At 44.0% G+C, this 20,483-nt stretch overlaps 1 protein-coding gene across 1 annotated transcript in view; it reads left to right on the top strand.

The window, feature by feature from the left end:
* Positions 1-20,483, top strand: part of LOC133425135 (NACHT, LRR and PYD domains-containing protein 12-like) — a 105,721-nt gene that overhangs the window by 17,522 nt on the left and 67,716 nt on the right. The window contains exons 6-9 of the mRNA XM_061715815.1: positions 473-704; positions 930-2,688; positions 11,493-11,666; positions 20,202-20,310. Coding sequence (XP_061571799.1) covers positions 473-704; positions 930-2,688; positions 11,493-11,666; positions 20,202-20,310 — 2,274 coding nt within the window. The remainder of the gene's footprint in view (positions 1-472; positions 705-929; positions 2,689-11,492; positions 11,667-20,201; positions 20,311-20,483) is intronic.

Below are 20,483 nucleotides of genomic sequence, written 5' to 3'. Positions count from 1 at the left end.
ACCCCCTGCAGATGGTAGCTGCCCAATTGGACCAATTTGGTTTGGGCTATTTAAGAGGGTGGCACAGTCTTTGATGGTAGTTTTCAGGAGCGTCTTCATCATGCGTGTCAGTTGGTACAAGAGTTGTTGTGTTGTGATATGACATCGATGTAGATGATCGGAAGCCCATTACTACCAGACTGGACGCAACAGCGTCAATGGTCCAGCTGACTGCCAGACTCCTCTTTGGTTTTACTGGGTCGGCTGGAGTCCGCTCCTGCCAAGAAGACCTGCAGATCCAAACGTGGGCCTGTTGGAGCAGGAAACATCTAAAACATGCAGGGCAGCAACCCTTGAGGGCCAGAGTTGGGAAACACTCGTCTGTAACCCGTTTTCAAATTTCTGGATGTTCCTGAGTTTGTTCAAGTCCAGTTGATTCTCTGTCAAGAATTCAGATTTTAAGACTTAATTTATGATGATTTCTTTCTTTAAGGTAAAAATGTGGTTGAAGGACACTTTGGAGGATTTGGACTCCAGTGAGCTGAAGGAATTCCACTGGTACCTGGTGAATGCAGATCAATCAAAGCATGGTTTCAACCCGATCCCAGTGAGTCATCTGGAGCATGCGGACATATTGGACACAGTAAATCTGATGATGGAGAGGTTCTCCTCAAAGGCCAGAGCGGTGGCCAAGACGATTTTAAAGGAGATGAAAAGAGATAAAGGTCTGTTTTAGAGAAGGAAAAAACACAAAAACCATCTTACTATGAAGATATTATCCTGTTTAGACAATAACTGACTGTTTCATTGACTCCAACAGACAGCTCGTCATAGAGTTACAGCTAATCAGCGGATGTTCAGATCTTGATTGAATTATTGTTTTTTTTAATTAAGTTGTTGAGTGAACTTCATAAAACACTAAATCTCTGTCTTTACGTTCTTTCATTAAGGTACGTTAGTTGAAGTTTGTAAAAAGTTGAAGTCTAAGCTGAAGAAGAAGCACCAGCATGTGTCTGAGGGGATGGTTAAAGCAGGAAAGAAAACCCTTCTGGAGCAGATCTACACGGAGCTCTACATCACAGAGGGAGGGACCGGAGAGGTCAACAAAGAACATGAAGTCAGACAGATTGAAGCAGCTTCCAGGAAACCAGACGGAGCAGAAACAACCGTCAGACAGGAAGACATCTTTAAACCCCCACCTGGAAGAGATGAACGAATCAGAACAGTGATGACGAAGGGAGTGGCCGGCATCGGGAAAACAGTCCTAACACAGAAGTTCAGTCTGGACTGGGCTGAAGGCAGAACCAACCAGGACATCCAGTTCCTGCTTCCATTCACCTTCAGACAGCTGAATAGGCTGAAAGAGAGAAAGTTCAGCTTGGTGGAACTTGTTCATCGCTTCTTCTCTGAAACCAGAGAAATCTGCAACTTTGAAGATTTCCAGGTTGTGTTCATCTTTGACGGTCTGGATGAGAGTCGACTTCCTCTGGACTTCCACAACAATGAGGACCTGACTGATGTTACAGAGTCCACCTCAGTGGACGTGCTGCTGACAAACCTCATCAGGGGGAACCTGCTTCCTTCTGCTCGGCTCTGGATCACCACACGACCCGCAGCAGCCAATCAGATCCCTCATGATTATGTCTCCATGGTGACGGAGGTCAGAGGGTTCACTGACCCACAGAAGGACGAATACTTCAGGAAGAGGTTCAGAGATAAGAAACAGACCAGCAGGATCATCTCCCACATCAAGACATCACAGACCCTCCACATCATGTGCCACATCCCAGTCTTCTGCTGGATCACTGCTACGGTCGTGAAGGAAGTCCTGAAAACCAGAGAGGGAGGGGAGCTGCCCAAGACCCTGACTGAGATGTACATCCGCTTCCTGGTGGTCCAGGCCAAACTGAAGAAGGTCAAGTATGACAGAGGAGCTGGGACGGATCCACACTGGAGTCCAGACAGCAGGAAGATGGTGGAGTCTCTGGGAAAACTGGCTTTTGAGCAGCTGCAGAAAGGAAACCTGATCTTCTATGAACCAGACCTGAGAGAGTGTGGCATCGATGTCAGAGAGGCTTCAGTGTACTCAGGAGTGTTCACCCAGATCTTTAGAGATGAGAGCAACCTGTACCAGGACCAGGTCTTCTGCTTCATCCATCCGAGTGTTCAGGAGTTTCTGGCTGCTCTTCATGTCCGTCTGACCTTCATCAAGTCTGGAGTCAACCTGCTGGAGGAACAGAGAAACACAGAGACTGACCTCTATCAGAGTGCTGTGGACAAGGCCTTACGGAGTCAAAACGGACACCTGGACTTGTTCCTGCGCTTCCTCCTGGGTCTTTCACTGGAGACCAATCAGACTCTCCTACGAGGTCTGCTGGAACCAAAACAAAGAAGTTCACAGAACAAACAGGAAACAGTTGAATACATCAAGATGAAGATCAGTGGGGATCTGTCTGCAGAGAGAAGCATCAACCTGTTCCACTGTCTGAATGAACTGAACGATGGTTCTCTGGTGGAGGAGGTCCAACGGTACCTGGGGTCTGGACGTCTATCCACAGATGAACTGTTTCCTGCTCAGTGGTCGGCTCTGGCCTTCGTCTTACTGTCATCAGAAGAAGATCTGGAGGTGTTTGACCTGAAGAAGTTCTCAGGTTCAGAGGAGGCTCTACGGAGGCTGCTGCCGGTGGTCAAAGCCTCCAAGAAAGTTGTGTAAGGACAAACACGGACACATCTGTTTTAGTTACAATCACATGTTCTTGGAGGAAACCAGTTAAATTCACTGTTCAACTAAGTTCAGGTTTATGTGGGACCAGTTCTCCTCAATGATTCATCTCAAGGAACTTTACATGTAGAGAAAATAAATGCAGCGATCACTTTGATCAATACTTAATGATTATGCGTTGAAATAATCAGCACTCATTGATATTATATCCTACATTTCTTTGTTAAATGACATAATAAACTTTTAAATAACCTCATGCTAGCGGCGGACCGGCCCGTAGCAGCTGAGGCTAGCCGCTCCCCTGCAGCTCCCGAGCAGCCGGCTAGTCAGGACAGTCAGGGCCGGTGGGTGACGGTTCGGAGGAAGCGTAGTAAAGGGCTCACGGAACACCACCACCCGCTTCATGTGTCTAACAGTGTCAGGGTTTGACACTTCCCCCCCAGTGTTTGTAACTTTCAGTTCTGTCTTGCCCCGCCTGTGTCCCATCAGCCCTGATTGTGTCCGCACCTGTGTCTCGTCTTGTCTCGTTATCCCTTTAGTATATCTTGTCTTGTCATTCCTTGGTTCCCTGTCGGTCCGTACTGTGTCTTCCTCCATGTCTCCTCGTACCTTTTCCTTGATCCTGGTTTTTTGTTCATCCTGCTTTGCAGCGCCTTGTTTTGCCTTTTTGGAATAAACCCCTTGTTTTTGAGAACTACTGCCTCCAGCCTCCCTCTGTCTCCTGCACTTGGGTCCTAAAACAACCTAACCATGACAGAACGGACCGACCAGGTGGACCCAGCGGGAGAGTACCTCACCATGTTGGACTTCCTCTGCCGTGAAGCGGCTAAAAACATGCGTGAGTGTTGGGACCCCTTTTGGGGAACACGCCTGGCTCTGGGTGGGCCCAGGATCCTGCAAAGGCAACGGCGACGGCGTCAGCGCCAGCCCCAGCCTGTTCCGGCTCCAGCTCCTGCACCTGTCCCTGTTCCTGTGGTGGTCCCGGACGCACCTCTCCACGTTCCTGTGGTGGTCTCGGATGCACCTCCCCACGTTCCTGTGGTGGTCCCGGACGCATCAGCCCCTCCTCCGGTGATGGTTCTGGACCCCCCTCAGCCGGCTCCGAGGACCCGTGTCCCCCCCCAGCCGGCTCCGAGGACTCGTGTCCCCCCCAGCCGGCTCCGAGGACCCGTGCCCCCCCCCAGCCGGCTCCGAGGACCCGTGCCCCCCCCCAGCCGGCTCCGAGGACCCGTGCCCCCCCCCAGCCGGCTCCGAGGACCCGTGCCCCCCCCCCAGCCGGCTCCGAGGACTCGTGTCCCCCCCCAGCCAGCTCCGAGGACCCGTGTTCCCCCCCAGCCCGCCCTGGATGTGGACTCTGGGGACATCTGGGATCTGTCCCTTGAGGGGGGCCGGCGCCCCTCGAGGGGGGGCCAGCACCTCGGACCCGGGTACCCCCGCAGCCGGCACCTCGGACCCGGGTACCTCCGCAGCCAGCGCCACGGACCCGGGTCCCCACTCGGGCAGCTCCGGGGATCCTCTGCCCCCCGACGCCGGCTCCCCGCATCCTGTCTGCTCCTGTTCCGGTTCCCCGCATCCTGTCTGCTCCTGTTCCTGTTCCCTGCATCCTGTCTGCTCCTGTTCCGGTTCCCCGCATCCTGTCTGCTCCTGTTCCTGTTCCCCGCATCCTGTCTGCTCCTGTTCCGGCTCCCCGCCTCCTGTCTGCTCCTGTTCCGGCTCCCCGCCTCCTGTCAGCCCCGACTCCGGATCCTGAGGCGGCCCCGCTGCCCTCTGTTCCTGAGGCGGCCCCGCAGCCCTCTGTTCCTGAGGCGGTCCCGCAGCCCTCTGTTCCTGAGGCGGTCCCGCAGCCCTCTGTTCCTGAGGCGGGCCCGCAGCCCTCTGTTCCTGAGGCGGTCCCGCAGCCCTCTGTTCCTGAGGCGGTCCCGCAGCCCTCTGTTCCTGAGGCGGTCCCGCAGCCCTCTGTTCCTGAGGCGGTCCCGCAGCCCTCTGTTCCTGAGGCGGTCCCGCAGTCCTCTGTTCCTGAGGCGGTCCCAGAGCCCCGTCAGGTTCCCAAGCCCCGTCAGGTTCCCGAGCCCTGTCAAGTCCCCGAGCCACGCCAAGAATCCCCGTCATGCCCCCCGCCAAGACCCAGGCCTAGGCCTCGGGGATGCCCCCCCGAGCTGTCTCGCTGGTCTGCCCGGTCCCGAGGTCGGCCCCCGGAACTTTGGCCGTGCGTGGCTTGGGCCCTCCTCCAGGCCCCCTCCGCCCACCCTGGGTTAGGACTCTGGGGACATCTGGGATCTGTCCCTTGAGGGGGGGGTACTGTCAGGGTTTGACACTTCCCCCCAGTGTTTTTGACTTTCAGTTCTGTCTTGCCCCGCCTGTGTCCCATCTGCCCTGATTGTGTCCGCACCTGTGTATCGTCTTGTCTCGTTATACCTTCAGTATATCTTGTCTTGTCATTCCTTGGTTCCCTGTCGGTCCGTACTGTTCCCTCCTCCATGTGCTCCCAGTTTTGTTCTTTGTGGTTTTTGATCCTGCTCTGCAGCGCCTTGTTTTTGCCTTTTTATGGAATAAATCCCTTTTGTTTTTGAGAACTCCTGCCTCCAGCCTCCCTCTGTCTCCTGCACTTGGGTTCTAAGCAAACCAACCATGACAAACAGATTTTCCCCACTCAGCGACACACCCGTTGAGAAGCCGACCCTGGTGATTGGAGACTCCATAGTCAGACATGTGAAGCCGACTCCAGATACCATAGTTAGGTGTATCCCGGGGGCCAGAGCGGGCGACATAGAAGCAAATTTGAAGCTGCTGGCAAAGGGTAATCGTAAATATGGTAAAGTTATCATCCATGTCGGAGCTAACGACTCCCGTCTTCGCCAGTCAGAAGTAACCAGAATGAATATTGTCTCGGTGTGTAACTACGCTAAACGTATGTCGGACTCCGTAGGTTTCTCTGGCCCCCTCCCCAATCTGACCAGCGATGACATGTTTAGCCGCATGCTCTCGCTCCGTAGCTGGTTGTCTCGGTGGTGTTCAGAAAACGACGTGGACTTTATTGACAACTGGGAAACGTTCTGGGGAAAGCCCGGTCTGATCAGAAGGGACGGCATTCATCCCACCTGCTCTTGGTGCTGCTCTTGTCTCTAGTAATTTGGCCTGTTTCATTAGACCCTCTCCCTGACATCGCAGGGTCCAGGCCAGGATGCAGAGCTGTAGTCTAACACACTTCTCTGCTGCCAACAAAACTGTAGGATTGCATGATGTAACTGGTAACTCTAACCAGGTGCCTAGCAAAATAGGAGTGGTTGCAGTTCCCCGCCCTCCACAAATTCACCAGGTGCGGCGTTATAGAGGCGTTAACCAAAATAATCTTGTAAAAATTAAAACCAATGCACATTTGGTACCAGTAAGAGACCAAAAAATTAGATGCGGACTACTAAATATACGATCGTTAAGCTCCAAGTCTCTGTTAGTAAATGATATAATTACAGAGAGCAGGAGTGATGTTTTCTGCTTAACAGAAACATGGTTACAGGAGGAAGAGTATGTTAGTTTGAATGAATCAACTCCGCCCGGCTACTTTAATCATCACATTCCTAGAAACACGGGCCGAGGCGGAGGAGTCGCAGCAACTCCAGTCTCCAAACAAAAATTTAACCTAAGTGCAATTATAATACATTTGAAAGCCTCACGCTTAGTCTGAAATTTCCGAGCTGGAAATCAGAGAAGCCAGTTGTGTTAGTGGTAGTGTATCGGCCCCCTGCTGGTGCTTATCTAGAGTTTTTGTCTGAATTTTCAGATTTCCTTTCTGGATTATTGATCAGTACAGATAAATTCATCATAGTGGGTGATTTTAACATTCATATGGATGTTGAAAGCGATAATCTTAAATTAGCTTTCAATTCTCTTCTGGAATCAATGGGTATCTCACAAAAAGTGGACTAACCGACGCACTGTTTTGATCATACTCTTGATCTCGTTCTCACCTACGGTGTTGAAACTGATGATCTGTTGGTGTCACCTGTAAACTCCCTTTTATCCGACCATTACTTAATAACGTTTGAATTGAATGTTGTTGATGTTGAAGTGCAAAATAGGAGGTATTATTTTAGCAGATGTTTGTCTGATGAAGCTATTGCTAAATTTAAGGAGACCATTGCTCATCTTGCGACAGTGGAAAATAGTGAAGCCTCTACTGAAGCAATAGAGGCCAGTGACCTGGGTTCTACCTCTGATGTTGATGTTGATTTTCTTGCTAGTAACACTGCTGATTTGTTGCATTCAGCTTTAGATGAAGTTGCTCCTTTGAAAAGGAGGGTTTCTAGCCACAGGAGCTTAACTCCCTGGTACAATTCAGATATTCGCATGTTGAAACAAAGCGTGCGTAAAATGGAAAGGAAGTGGCACTCTTGTAAGTCTGTAGACTTCTATCGTGAATGGAAAGATATTCTAATAGTATATAAAAAAGCCATTCGCAAAGCAAGAACAGCTTATTATTCAACGTTGATAGAGGATAACAAAAGTAACCCACGTTTTCTGTTCAGCACTGTAGCCAGGCTGACAAAGAGTCACAACTCTGTGGAGCCGTGTATTCCTGCAGCTCTCAGTAGTGAAGACTTTATGAGCTTCTTCAACAGTAAAATCGCGAGAATTAGAGAAGAAATCAACCAGCCGGTTGTAGGTGTTTCTTCAGCTTTAGCGACTTCCCTAGGCTCTGACTTGACTCTAGACTGTTTTGATCCTATAGACCAGGGGTTCTTAACCTTTCTGATCTTGGGGCCCAATTTTTTCAGTACAGAGTGGCCCGGGGCCCATTAAATATTAACACTTTATAGCAGGGGTATTCAACTTTAAGAGGTCCATTTAGAGAAATTCTTCTCAAGCGAAGGTCCAGAACATCATAATAAATATACATACATATATATATATATATATATATATATATATATATATATATATATATATATATATATATATATATATATATATATATATATATTCAAGTAGCCTCATAGTTGTATCAACATCTGCATCTGACTGTTATATTAAAAAAGTACATATTTGCCACTTAACATGTGTAACTTGAATTACACATATTTTTTTCTCTTAAAAATAAAATAGATTTTATTTTATTTTTCAAATGCTATCTTATTTTATTTCTCTACCAGCAGTTTGAATTTCCCCTTTTCTTTGTTAATTGTCTCAACACATTTTTATAATAAATGAATATAAACACATCTTAATAATTGAACAGTTTTGCAGTTTTTCTTTTTTCCCCTTAATCTTATGCCCCCACTTTCTGTCGTTCAGTGAGAGAACTGAGCTCTAACTTCTCCTGTCAGGACTTTAAATCTGGGCTGGATGGTGTCAGGTTCTCATGCACATGAGAAGGTGCTCATTGATGAGCCTGGAACGATATTTAGTTTTAATTATGTTCATTGTGGAGAAGGCTGCTTCACAGCTGTATCTGGACCCAAACATGTTTTACAGTAAGATGGTCAGCTTATTTTCTGTGACTTCAGTTCAGACTTGAGTGGATATGTTTGATGAAAAACTTTGTGTTTTGTTTCAGTGGCGTTTCACTTTCGCACTTTGAACGCCACGGTCTCTGAACGTATGAGACACTGGTTTTGTCCCAGTGGGAAGACTGAACCAGGATGAATCTGTCCATTCCGGGTTGAACCTCCCTTTCCACCTGTTAGGCTTCTCATCTCTGTAAAAGTCAAGCTAATTACTTACTAAGTAACTTACTAAGTTTTATTTACATTAATAAATTGTCAGGACTGCGCGTGTCGGATTTCATCCGAGCCTGATCAGCTACGACGGGCAGAGCCAGCACCGCAGCTCTCTGGCCGCTGCAGCCGTGTCACTTTCCGATGCTTTTGCGAGCCCGAACAACAGTCCAGCCCACACATCTACTCTACAATCCTTCAGCAGTAACAACGGAGCGGCACCGACCTCCCCGGCCGCGGGGACGGCGGGGACGCGTCAGGATAAATGATCACGCCGCTCGCTCTGGGCGCAGACCCAAGTAATCGATCCCTAATCCTGGCGAATCTAAACCTACTCTGTGCAAAATGAATGATTTTCTCTATAAATACACACCATTTCTCTTACTATTACACGTACAGCTAACTGAGTCTTCTTCTCCTCATTTGGTCGGGAGTTGCTATGCAGTCCCGCGGCCCCCGCGGCCCACACGTACAAAACTGATTTTTTTTCGCGGCCCACTAGATGGCGCTCGCGGCCCAAGTGTGGGCCGCGGCCCTATGGTTAAGAATCACTGCTATAGACCTCCCTGAGCTGACCTCACTCGTCAATAGAGCTAAGTCTACCACATGTATGTTAGACCCCATCCCGACTCGACTATTCAAAAATGTTTTTTCTCTTATTGGTACGACAATACTGGACCAAATTAACCTATCCCTAAACTTAGGATATGTACCACAGGTTTTCAAAGTGGCAGTAATTAAACCTTTACTTAAAAAACCTTCTCTTGACCCAGACACCTTAGCTAATTATAGACCAATTTCCAACCTTCCATTTGTATCTAAAATTCTGGAAAAGGCAGTTTCAAGCCAGTTATGTGACTATTTGTATAGAAATGATCTGTTTGAAGTCTTTCAGTCAGGGTTCAGAATGCATCATAGCACAGAGACAGCACTGGTTCGAGTCACGAATGACCTTCTTATGGCGTCAGATAAGGGATTAGTGTCCATACTGGTTCTACTGGACCTCAGATAAGGGATTAGTGTCCATACTGGTTCTACTGGACCTCAGATAAGGGATTAGTGTCCATACTGGTTCTACTGGACCTCAGATAAGGGATTAGTGTCCATACTGGTTCTACTGGACCTCAGTGCTGCTTTTGACACTGTAGATCATGGCCTTTTTCTGCACAGGTTAGAGCATGTTGTTGGGATTAAAGGGACAGCTCTACGTTGGTTTAAATCATATCTATCTGACAGGTTCCAGTTTGTTCATGTACATGAGGTTTCTTCAGAACAGTCAAGGGTCTGTTATGGTGTTCCGCAGGGTTCAGTGCTAGGGCCAATCTTGTTTAGTTTATACATGCAGCCATTGGGAAGTATAATCCAGAATCACGGCATACACTTTCATTGTTATGCTGATGATACGCAGCTCTACTTGTCTATGAAGCCGGATGAGACAGAACCGTTGGTTAAACTTCAGGCATGTCTTAGGGACATCAAAGACTGGATGTCCAGAAATGTCTTGCTTCTAAATTCAGATAAAACAGAGGTTATCATTCTTGGTCCAGAGCATCTTAGGAAGGGATTAGATGGTGTTGCGATGGCTTCCAGTGCAACTGTGAGAAACCTTGGTGTTGTTTTCGATCAGGATTTGTCGTTTAAACCATATGTCAATCAGGTTTGTAAAATAGCATTTTTCCATCTCCGTAATATTGCAAAGATTAGGAAAATCCTCTCACAGAGTGATGCAGAAAAACTAGTTCATGCGTTTGTATCTTCTAGACTAGATTACTGTAATGTGTTGTTAGCAGGATGTCCAAGTAATTTGCTGAATAGGCTCCAGCTGATCCAGAATGCAGCAGCACGAGTGCTGACAGGAATCAGCAGGAGAGACCACGTCTCTCCAGTGTTAGCGTCGCTCCATTGGCTACCTGTAAAATTCAGAATTCAATTTAAAATTTTATTACTTGCATATAAAGCCCAAAACGACTTAGCTCCGCAGTATTTACAAGATTTGACAGTGCATTATGTTCCTGGCAGAGCTCTCTGCTCCCAGGGTGCAGGTTTACTCGTAGTTCCTAGAGTATCTAAATGTAGATTTGGAGGGCGGGCGTTCTGCTATCAGGCACCATTACTATGGAACCAACTTCCAATCTGGGTTAAGGAGGCTGACACCACCTCCACCTTTAAAACTAAACTTAAAACCTTTCTGTTTAGTAAAGCCTATAGTTAGTGTTTAGTAAACCTCTAGCTGGTGTTGGTAAATCTCTAGGTAGTGTAAACTCTAGTGTGTTAGAGTCAGTAGTCATAGTTGCAGCTATAGAACAAGACTATAATAGTTAGTCTCAAATATAGCTTGGTGGTAGATATGCTGCTATAGGCCTATGCTGCAGGGGGGACCGACATGATCCGCTGGGCGGTGCCTCTCACTCTTCTTCTCCTCTCCTCTTCCCTTCCTCTCTTCTCCATTACCATTTTTATCTATTATAAATATCTCATAGCTATCATTTTTGTCCATCGTTCCTGTAGTTTCTTGTGCCGGCCCCCCTTTTTTTTCTCTCTTTTGTGCATGTTTGCAGGCTGGAGCCTTGGGAGCTGCGTTCTGGCCTGTGTTCCCGCCCCCCCCCCCCCCATCCCCGGTCATCCCATTGCTGCTTCCACCTGCCTACGTGGATGTCTGCTGTTGCTGCTTCTGCCTGCCTACACACCCCCCCCCCCCCCCCCCCCCCCCCCCCCTCTGGTCATCCCGCTGCTGCTTCCACCTGCCTGCTGTGCTGTTGCCGTCCCTGACCCACCAGTCTGGCCCTCGGCAGGAGGGTCCCCCCTTATGAGCCTGGTCCTGCTCAAGGTTTCTTCCCTCCTAAAGGGGAGTTTTTCCTTGCCACTGTTTGGCTTAAGGTTTTTCTCCCACTAGGGGAGTTTTTACCTGCCATTGTTTATATAATAATTGCTCGGGGGTTTATGTTTATGTTTATGTTCATGTTCTGGATCTCTGGAAAGCGTCTAGAGACAACATCTGTTGTATTAGACGCTATATAAATAAAATTGAATTGAATTGAATTTAATTGAAATTCATGATCTCTCTTTGATCTCATCTGCAGACTGAGTGGCTGTAACCTCTCAGAGGACATCTGTCCACTTCTGTCCTCAGTTCTCAGCTCTCAGTCCTCCAGTCTGACAGAACTGGACCTGAGCAACAACCACCTGCAGGATTCTGGACTGGAGCAGCTGTGTCCTGGACTGGAGAATCCACACTGTCACCTGGAGTCTCTCAGGTCAGAATCCACCAAGTGTTCAACTGGTGACCATTACAACTGTTTGATTGGTTGTTTTATTAGATCCCCGTTAGCTGCTGACCTTTCACAGCAGTTTCTCTGGGGTCTCATCAGAATCGTCAGCTTAATTACAACATTATCATTAATTAAAATACATCAACATACATGCTCACAACTCAGAGACAACAGACACTAGGACACCTGCTCAAAGTAAAAAACAACATTATAAGCAGCACAATGGGATTATGACTCTACATTTCCTCTTTTGAAAGTCATGATTTACATTTTCTCATCACACTCTCAATCAAAATATTAAGAAAAATCAAATTAATAGCTCAATTTAAAAAGAATAAAAAAATATTTTCCATTTTTCAACAACACAACAACTTTCTGGACAGTGTGAGATAGAATAAATAGTAATGTGTTGTTCACATTTTAACACCACCTTCAGCAAAACTACACACACAAACAAAAAATAAATAGAGGAAAAGGAAACAGTGTCAACACAATAAACAGATTGATAGCTCAATTCATAACAGTCCATTTATTCTCCTGAGTAAACAAAAATAACTTGAGCTTCTTCTTAAAGATTATCATATTATCTAAAGTCCAAAGGTCTGATAATTCACTCCACACCACCATCGCTCTGTTATTCTTCTGTTTTAAGTTACTTCTACATGGAGGCAACAGAAAATGACCTGCTGATGTTTGCGTGTTTCTGGTGTTTCTGGTGTTTTAGTCATAACTACTTAATTGATTAAACTCATCAATGAATATTGCCTCCTACATTCTCCACTTCACCAGGATGAATGGGGATTCATTACTCACACTGGTCTGATAACGTTGCTGAATGACTCAGCCAGCTGCTTTGTTCTGATTTACCTGCAGCCTGGCCAGGTTACGTTTGGTTGTACTGGACCAAATCACGGAGCAATAATCTACATTTGACAAGACACCTGGTTAATCAAATCATTAGGCAGAAACTTCCTGTAGTGTTTAATCACAGCTATACCTCTACCCATCTCTGCACTATTGGGTCAACTTGTCTATTCCAGGACATTTGACTCTACAACATCCCCTAATACCTTCACTTCTGTTACTTTCTCTATCACTACATCACCCGTAGTTAAGCATAGCACAGGGTCATTCCTTAATAAATGTTTTAGACCTAAAACAGTACACTTTCTCTTCCCCTTATTCAGAACTTGTTTGTTTCTTATCATCCATTTTTATGTTAATTTTAATTCCACTTTTTAAATCTCAGTTAAATCAGTAGGCACATTTGCCGTTGTATAAACTGTTGAATCGTCAGCATACATTGCAATGGTGGCATGATTAAGAATAAACAGTAAATCATTGATGAATATTGAAAACAAAGGCGGACCCAAAGAACCAAAGACCTCCCTTGGGGAACCCCACAGCTCACGCTCTCAGCTTGGAATCACTACCATTAAAGTATTCAGTGCTTTTCCTATCAGATAAATAACTTTTACCACATGCAATAGCAGTTGATTCAAAACCATAGCAGCGTAACTTATTCAATAACCCAATCATCCGTCATTAGATCAAGTTTCGTAGCTGTGGAGTGGCCTTTCTTGTATGAATGTTGATATCCTGAATTTAACCCATTTTTCAAAAACCTGCACAACGTCCTGACACTAAATGACGGTTTTGATGTGTTCCAGTCAGGTTTCCGTCCACATCACAGCACTGAGACAGCTCTAGTAAAGGTCCTTAATGATATCCACTCCAATACTGGGAACATTTCAGTCTTAGTCTTCCTGGATCTCAGTGCTGCTTTCAACACAATCAACAAGAACATCTTGATAGACTGGTTGAAGAACTGGGTGGGACTTTCTAGCACAGCTCTAACCTGATTCAGTCCTTTCTAAAAGACAAAGAATATTTTGTGTCTTTAGGTAACTACATATCAGAGTTAACACAAATAACATGTGGAGTTCCTCAAGGTTCAATTCTGGGGTCTCTTTTGTTAAATATTTACATGCTCTCACTTGCTCAAATTATGAAAAAGAACAAAACATGCTCCCATGACTATGCAGATGACACCCCAATCTATATAAGCATCTCACCTACAGACTATAATCCAATTAAAACATTTTATCAAATGCATTGATCACATTAAAAAGTGCATGTGCCATGATTTAATTCAGTTAATTGAAAATAAAAACAGAAATAATTGTGTTTGGAACAAAGTAAATACGATTAAACGTTGGCATTCAGCTTCAAGTAGTGAAGCTAAAAAAAAAAGGCCAACTCAGAACCCAGAAATCAGGGAGAGGTTCTGACTCAGACCTGAACAGCCACATTAAGACAGTAGTGAAGTCAGTTATCACTTAACAGCTTCCATCATGATCACAGCGGCCAAACAAACCGTAAACACAGCTGGTACACATGACGCTGGTGACGTTTCTGTCCATAATGAGACGTTCTGAAGCCTAAATGTCCGTTTCCAGGAATGATGGTTTTTGGAGACTTTGAGCTTCGTTTTCCTGTAAACGAACGGCTAAAACTGATGAAAACAGCAGCGTTGTTGCTGGGTGTAAACGAGGCCTTAGACCTGGACAGGTTGGACTGACGGCTACAGGTGGAGCGTCAAAGTGATCGTCCTAACAGGAAGTGTGTCTTAGATCCTCCCGTGTGGGTTTAATTCAGAAATGTCCTTTAATCAAGCAGATCATTAGTTGTTCAAGCAAAGACTTTTCAAGTGCAAGCGATACAGAACCTGATGTTTAGTTTCACACAGACTTCAGAATCTGTTGAATTAGTCTGATAAATATACAGAATTCAATCATTCTTATCTTTAAAAGTAAGATATTAACTGATAAACTCAGTTGTAACAGAATTATTAGGTGTTTGCAAGTTAGGTCAAATATGACACATTACTAAAAGTAAAGTATTTTAATATCTTCTGCTCTCATAAAACATAATTTTAACTCTTTATAACATACAAGGATCATTATGATAAAAAGCTCAGGAATCCTGCATAAATGATATAAAACTGGACACATGATATAAAGTCCAGCAGTTCTCCACAGATCCATTCTGGTGTTAATAATTGTTGCTAGATCAGCTTCTGATCTCTAAACCGCTGCTTTGAACAATATTTGAACATCAACACTAATCAAAAGGATTGGTGTGTATGTTGTTGTTTTCATCTTAATTTAGTGTCAGACTTGGAACAGAAAAGCTCAGGATGTTCAGTAAAGGTGAACATGTCAGAGGAACAACCAGGAACCCACATCATGGATGTAACAAAAGTGTAAAACCTGTTTTATAAAGTCCAGATACAGTGGTGACCCACATGGACCTGATGACAAAGTTGATATTTGAAGAAACACTTCTCTGATGAGACTGGAACATGTTTTACTTTTTATTCAGATTGGAGTACTGCGGTCTGTCAGAGATCAGCTGTTCTTCTCTGGTCTCAGCTCTGAAGTCCAACCCCTCCCATCTGAACAAACAAGAATCAACTGGGAAATAAGAAAAATACATTTGATCCAACATTTAAATACTGTAGGTAATACTAGAAATGTGATATTTATAATTAGTATTCTATTCAGAAAAATGTCAATTATATCTTGATCTTAAGGTCTTTTCAGAAACCAACTGAATATAAAGTTCACAGATTTATCCAGGATTACATATTATATTCCAGACCTCCAAAGTCATTTCCAGCTGCTTTTCTCTGCTGCTTTTTCAAATGTTTTCCACGGTTGGATTAGTTGATGGTTGATCGTCTTGATCAGAATCAGAATCAGAATCAGAATCAGAATCAGAATCATCTTTATTGGCCAGGTTTGAACATTGTCCAACAAGGAATTTGACTCCGGTTATTTTGCTCGCTGTACCCAGATTTAAAAATAGCAAACAGTAAATAAAGATAAGGGATCCTTATCACGTGACGAGTGCACGTGGAAGTAAATGGTTATGTTGTGCTTTTGAACGGTAAATATTAAAATAAACCGTACACAGGTACATTTACAACTTATATTGAATCACTGTGAATACATCGGTCAGTTACAGGACGTTAAATAAAGTATTGTCGCGGACACAATTCTGGACCTCGCACCCATTAGGACTGTATGGAAGGGGGCGTGGTCACGGGGCATTTTATGGTTGCTTAGCAACGCGTGTTCTAGTCAGTTGTCAACTGTCAGTTTCTGTAGTCAGCTGTGATTCCGTTGTCTGGAATAAAGTCCTGTTTACCAACCTCTGGAGTCGAGCTTCGTCCTGCCACATATCCTAAATAAACAAACATATTTACAATTCCTTAACATACATCATCTCTATAAAATGTCATTACTAATTCAGATGCACTACACAATAGATATATTCAATTGATATATGTTTTTTAAAATGTTTTTATACGTCAGGGTTAGGTTTACTGTAGGTTTAACCCAAACTAATGTGACTACAAATATGGCGCTGATTAGCATAAAGCTGTATAGGTTAAAGCACCACTTATGATCGGTTAGAAGTAGGAAACGGTTGCATAGGTACAATATCCGTGGTGCTCACACGGAATATACCACTTTCCGTGCTGGTGCTACAGAAAATAGTGGTGAGAGGTCGTGGGCATTTCACAGATTTTTGTGAGATCAGGTTGAAAACGTTGCAGTTTCATATTAAGCTTGAATTATGGTTCTGCGTTAAATCGACGCAGAACCTACGGCGTAGGGTACAGAGTAGGGTAGGGCGTAGGCTCTGTGTTGGTGTAATGCGGAACCATAAATCAGCCTTTATTCTGGCGAGCAAGCGAGTGATTATGTACATTCACTGAGTGAATATTATGAAAGTAAAATATATATTTCTCGCTAGAAATGTTATCAAAATGAATTTTTATGCAGAAACTAACTCAAAATATAGATTTTTTTTCACAAAAAATGAGAAATGTCCGCAATGTTTTTTGGTGTCACGGCCAGAATCTTGAAAGTCACGTGACTTGGACGCAAAACGAATAGGCAGAAAAAATGTAACAAAGTAACAATTCCAAGGCTATTATTGTAACCCCTCTACATTTTTACACTTTGGACCAACGTAGGCAGGGTACGTTTTTATGTGAGACTGGGTTGGATATAAATACACATGTGTTGAAGTAAGAAAAGGGAAATTAAGCTGCCATCACCTTTCCAATTCTCATCTGTGTGGAGCCTGTAAAATGAAGATGATGCTAAATTGTAATTTATTTGTAAAATGATGAAGAAAATGAGGAAACAAGCACACAGAAATGATGAATAAGTATTGATGAAATGACCGATTGATCAGAGTGACAGCTGACTGATCAGATGGAGCAGCAGGATGAAGAAGTCCTGCTTGTTATTCTGGTCCAGACCAGGTTAGCTGAACACCAGAAATCTCCATGGTAACGAGTCCAGCCCTGCTTCTGTGCAAACACTAATGTTCTAGCATTTGTACGGACTGAGATATTCAAACACAACATGTTACAATAACAAGTTTATCTGCTTGTTTAACACTTGAAACTAGTTTTACTACATGCAATATTAGACATCAGTTCTTCATGTTTTTGTGTCTCTAACATTCAAACAAATGCTTCATTTTCTCTTCATACAAATGAATGAGTTGACCCGGTCCCAGAATTCCTCCTGACATGATTGTTTGTGTGGATACTTGAATAATTTTGGCTGCACAACATGAGTTTGTATGGATGGATCCACTGGTGGAGCTGCAGAGTTGAAGAGCTGAAGTCACTACGTCTTTATTGGAGCAGCAGCATGATGTCATGAATATTGATGAAGATCTTTATCACTGGTTCTGTTGGACTGTTTTAACCTGCATCCTGGAGGGTCAGCTCACATCTTTTATCCTTTATTCAGATTGGAGTTCTGCTGGTTGTCAGAGAACAGCTGTTATTATCTGGTCTCAGCTCTGAAGTCCAACCCCTCCCATCTGAAACACCTGGTCCTGAGTGGGAACAAGAACCTGCAGGATTCAGGAGTGAAACATCTGAGTGGATTTCTGGAGAGTCCAGACTGCAGACTGGAGGGTCTGAGGTCAGACATGTTTTAGTTGTGTGTTCAGATGAATCTGATGTGAAAGTTGTGTTGACACTAACCTGCAGACATCAGGCTGATCTTCTACTGATCCACACTGACCATCTGACTGCTCTCAGTTCTTCTTCTCTGCTTTAGTCCACTAACACTTTGTTTCTTCTTAAACTTCCTCTTCTGATTTATGACATAAATCTAAACAGTTGAATGTGTCAGACAGGGACAAATGAAGTACCAGAGATGTGTCTGAACCTGGAATAAAACATCTTCTGAAACATGAATTAACTTAACAGCTAATACGTTGAAAAATGTCATCCAGATGTTAATAAACTCAGAGAGTCTGACAGACAATAGTGGACAGACTGAATGTGTAGTCGTCCAATATATGAGTTATAGAGCTCATTTACTAAATAACTTCTTACTGTGGATGAAATCAGTCAAACCAACGTTGGCTTCCTTTGACTAACATTAAATGTCACATTAACAAATACAAGTTTACCAAATATGAAACTCTAAACATGGAAAAACATCTTTTTCTATGTTTTTTTAATATTATTCCTCAATATGTCAAGATCATAAGATAATTTCATCCAGGTGACATCAAGACCTAAGGAGCAACAAATTATGTCTTTTTATGGTTTTCAGTGTGTAAAACTAAATATAAATACATGTGTGTTGAAGTTATTAAACTGAAATAAAGCTGCTGTCTAGACGATGAGTTTCCTTCATCAGCAACAAAACATTCAACAAGAACATCAGAAACTTTGTGTTGAAACTATGTCGTCACTCAATCAACTTTTTCAGAGAAATATTTTAAAAACTCCTAAACAGACAAATATGTACTGATTGATGAAGAAATGTTTCCATAAAAACATGGAAATTATGAATATTGGATTGGTTTATGGAAGAAAATATTTTAACAAGTTAAAATTTTTACATCAAAACTCAGGTTCAATAAAGTTTTACCTTAATTTAATATTTACATAGAAATACTGATATTTGAATTCAAATTCCATTAAAACTGTTTCTGCCATTATAAACTACATTAAACCCTGGAGCATCAATTAGTTTCCATATTTTGATGAGTATTTGGTTTTAGTTTCCCTGTAAGGGTTCAGATTTATACGTTTTTGTACCATCATGCATCTGTTCTTGATGAATCAAATGTTTTAATCAGACAAAAGTTTTCTGCACAAGTTCCAGATCCATCACTGGAGAAGAGATGTCTTTCATGAAGGCTGAATAAACACAGACGTCCTCCTGTCCTGAAACTCTTTCTCTGCTCACAAAGTCCTTCTAGGAATGAAAACTTTATCGTCCAAAACATCATTTACAAACAGATGTGTTATTGGGACAGAAACACGTGACATGAATGGACTTTACATGGTCTAGACCAGAGGTCACTAACTGGCGGACCGCGGTCCAGGTCCAGGTCCAGACGCTGTCCTCCGCGGACCCAGACCTTTAATCAATAAATTACTGAGGGATTCTACATTTTGACGGTCCACTTCTATTTTAACCAGCGCAGCTTTACTATTCTTTACGGCATTTGTTTAGCAGACCTTACAGACCAATTGCATACGAGTTAAGCCATCCTACATGATGCTGCTCGGCCAATCAAATCCGTGTAATTAGCTTGACTCTATATACAGAGATGAGAGGCGCGTAACGGGTGGAAAAGGAAGTTAGCGACATAGAGGGAGATGACATGGAGAGACGAATGAGCCGGAGACGAGAAGAAAGACGGAGAAACGAGTGAGTGCGAGACAGGCAGACAAGTAAAGGTGCTTTCTAAAGGCTGATTTATGGTTCTGCGTTACATAGACAGAAGCTGTGGGAGAAGCGGAGATTTGTCCTCCGCGCGCCGCGTGACGTATCCAGCGCCAGCCCAGTGATTGGACGCGTGCCGCTTCAGGCCCCCCCCCCCAATTTCGGGTTGAGCCGGCTTTATAAAGTCAAATTCACGTTCACAAAATGTTCATTAGCATTTACAACTTCAGAGTTCACATGAGCACATGAATGGTAGCCCAACATGATGTTCTGGACCACCGCTTAAGTAAATTTTCTGTAACTGGACCTCTTAAAGTTTTAGTTGAATACCCCTTGTCTAGACTGTCGTCCTCATCACTGACTTTATTTAAATCAGCACAAACTCAGACCTTTCTGATCATCAAGTCAATAATACTGAAGAGAAATATACGCAGACTATTGATTACATGTGTGACATCAATATGAACATCAGCCTTCATAAAGTCCATCACCTTTCTAATTGTCATCTGTATGGATCATGTAAAATGATGAATATGATGCTGAATTGCACAACTTGAGTTTGTATGAATGGATCCACTGGTGTAGCTGCAGAGCTGAAGAGCTGAAGTCACTATGTCTTTATTGGAGCAGCAGCATGATGTCATGAATATTGATGAAGATCTTTTTCACTGGTTCTGTTGGACTGTTTTAACCTGCATCCTGGAGGGTCAGCTCACATCTTTTATTATTTATTCAGGTTGGAGAGCTGCAGGTTGTCAGAGACCAGCTGTTCTTCTCTGGTCTCAGCTCTGAAGTCCAACCCCTCCCATCTGAAACTTCTGGACCTCCGATTCAACAACCTGCAGGCTGCAGATGTGGAGCAGCTTTATGATCTGGTGTACAGTCCAGACTACAAGCTGCAGACTCTCAGGTCAGTGGAGGTTGGACTCGGTTCTGCTGCTTCCAGCAGTTTTCTACTAAAACCAGTTGGTATCAAAACAAAGATCAGTGTTTCCAGTGAATCTGCAGCTTCTCAGCA

Source organism: Cololabis saira, chromosome 24 (assembly GCF_033807715.1).
Source record: "Cololabis saira isolate AMF1-May2022 chromosome 24, fColSai1.1, whole genome shotgun sequence".
Lineage (NCBI taxonomy): Eukaryota > Metazoa > Chordata > Actinopteri > Beloniformes > Belonidae > Cololabis > Cololabis saira.
The sequence above is the reverse complement of the archived record's forward strand: the minus strand, read 5'-3'. Positions and strand labels throughout refer to the sequence as shown.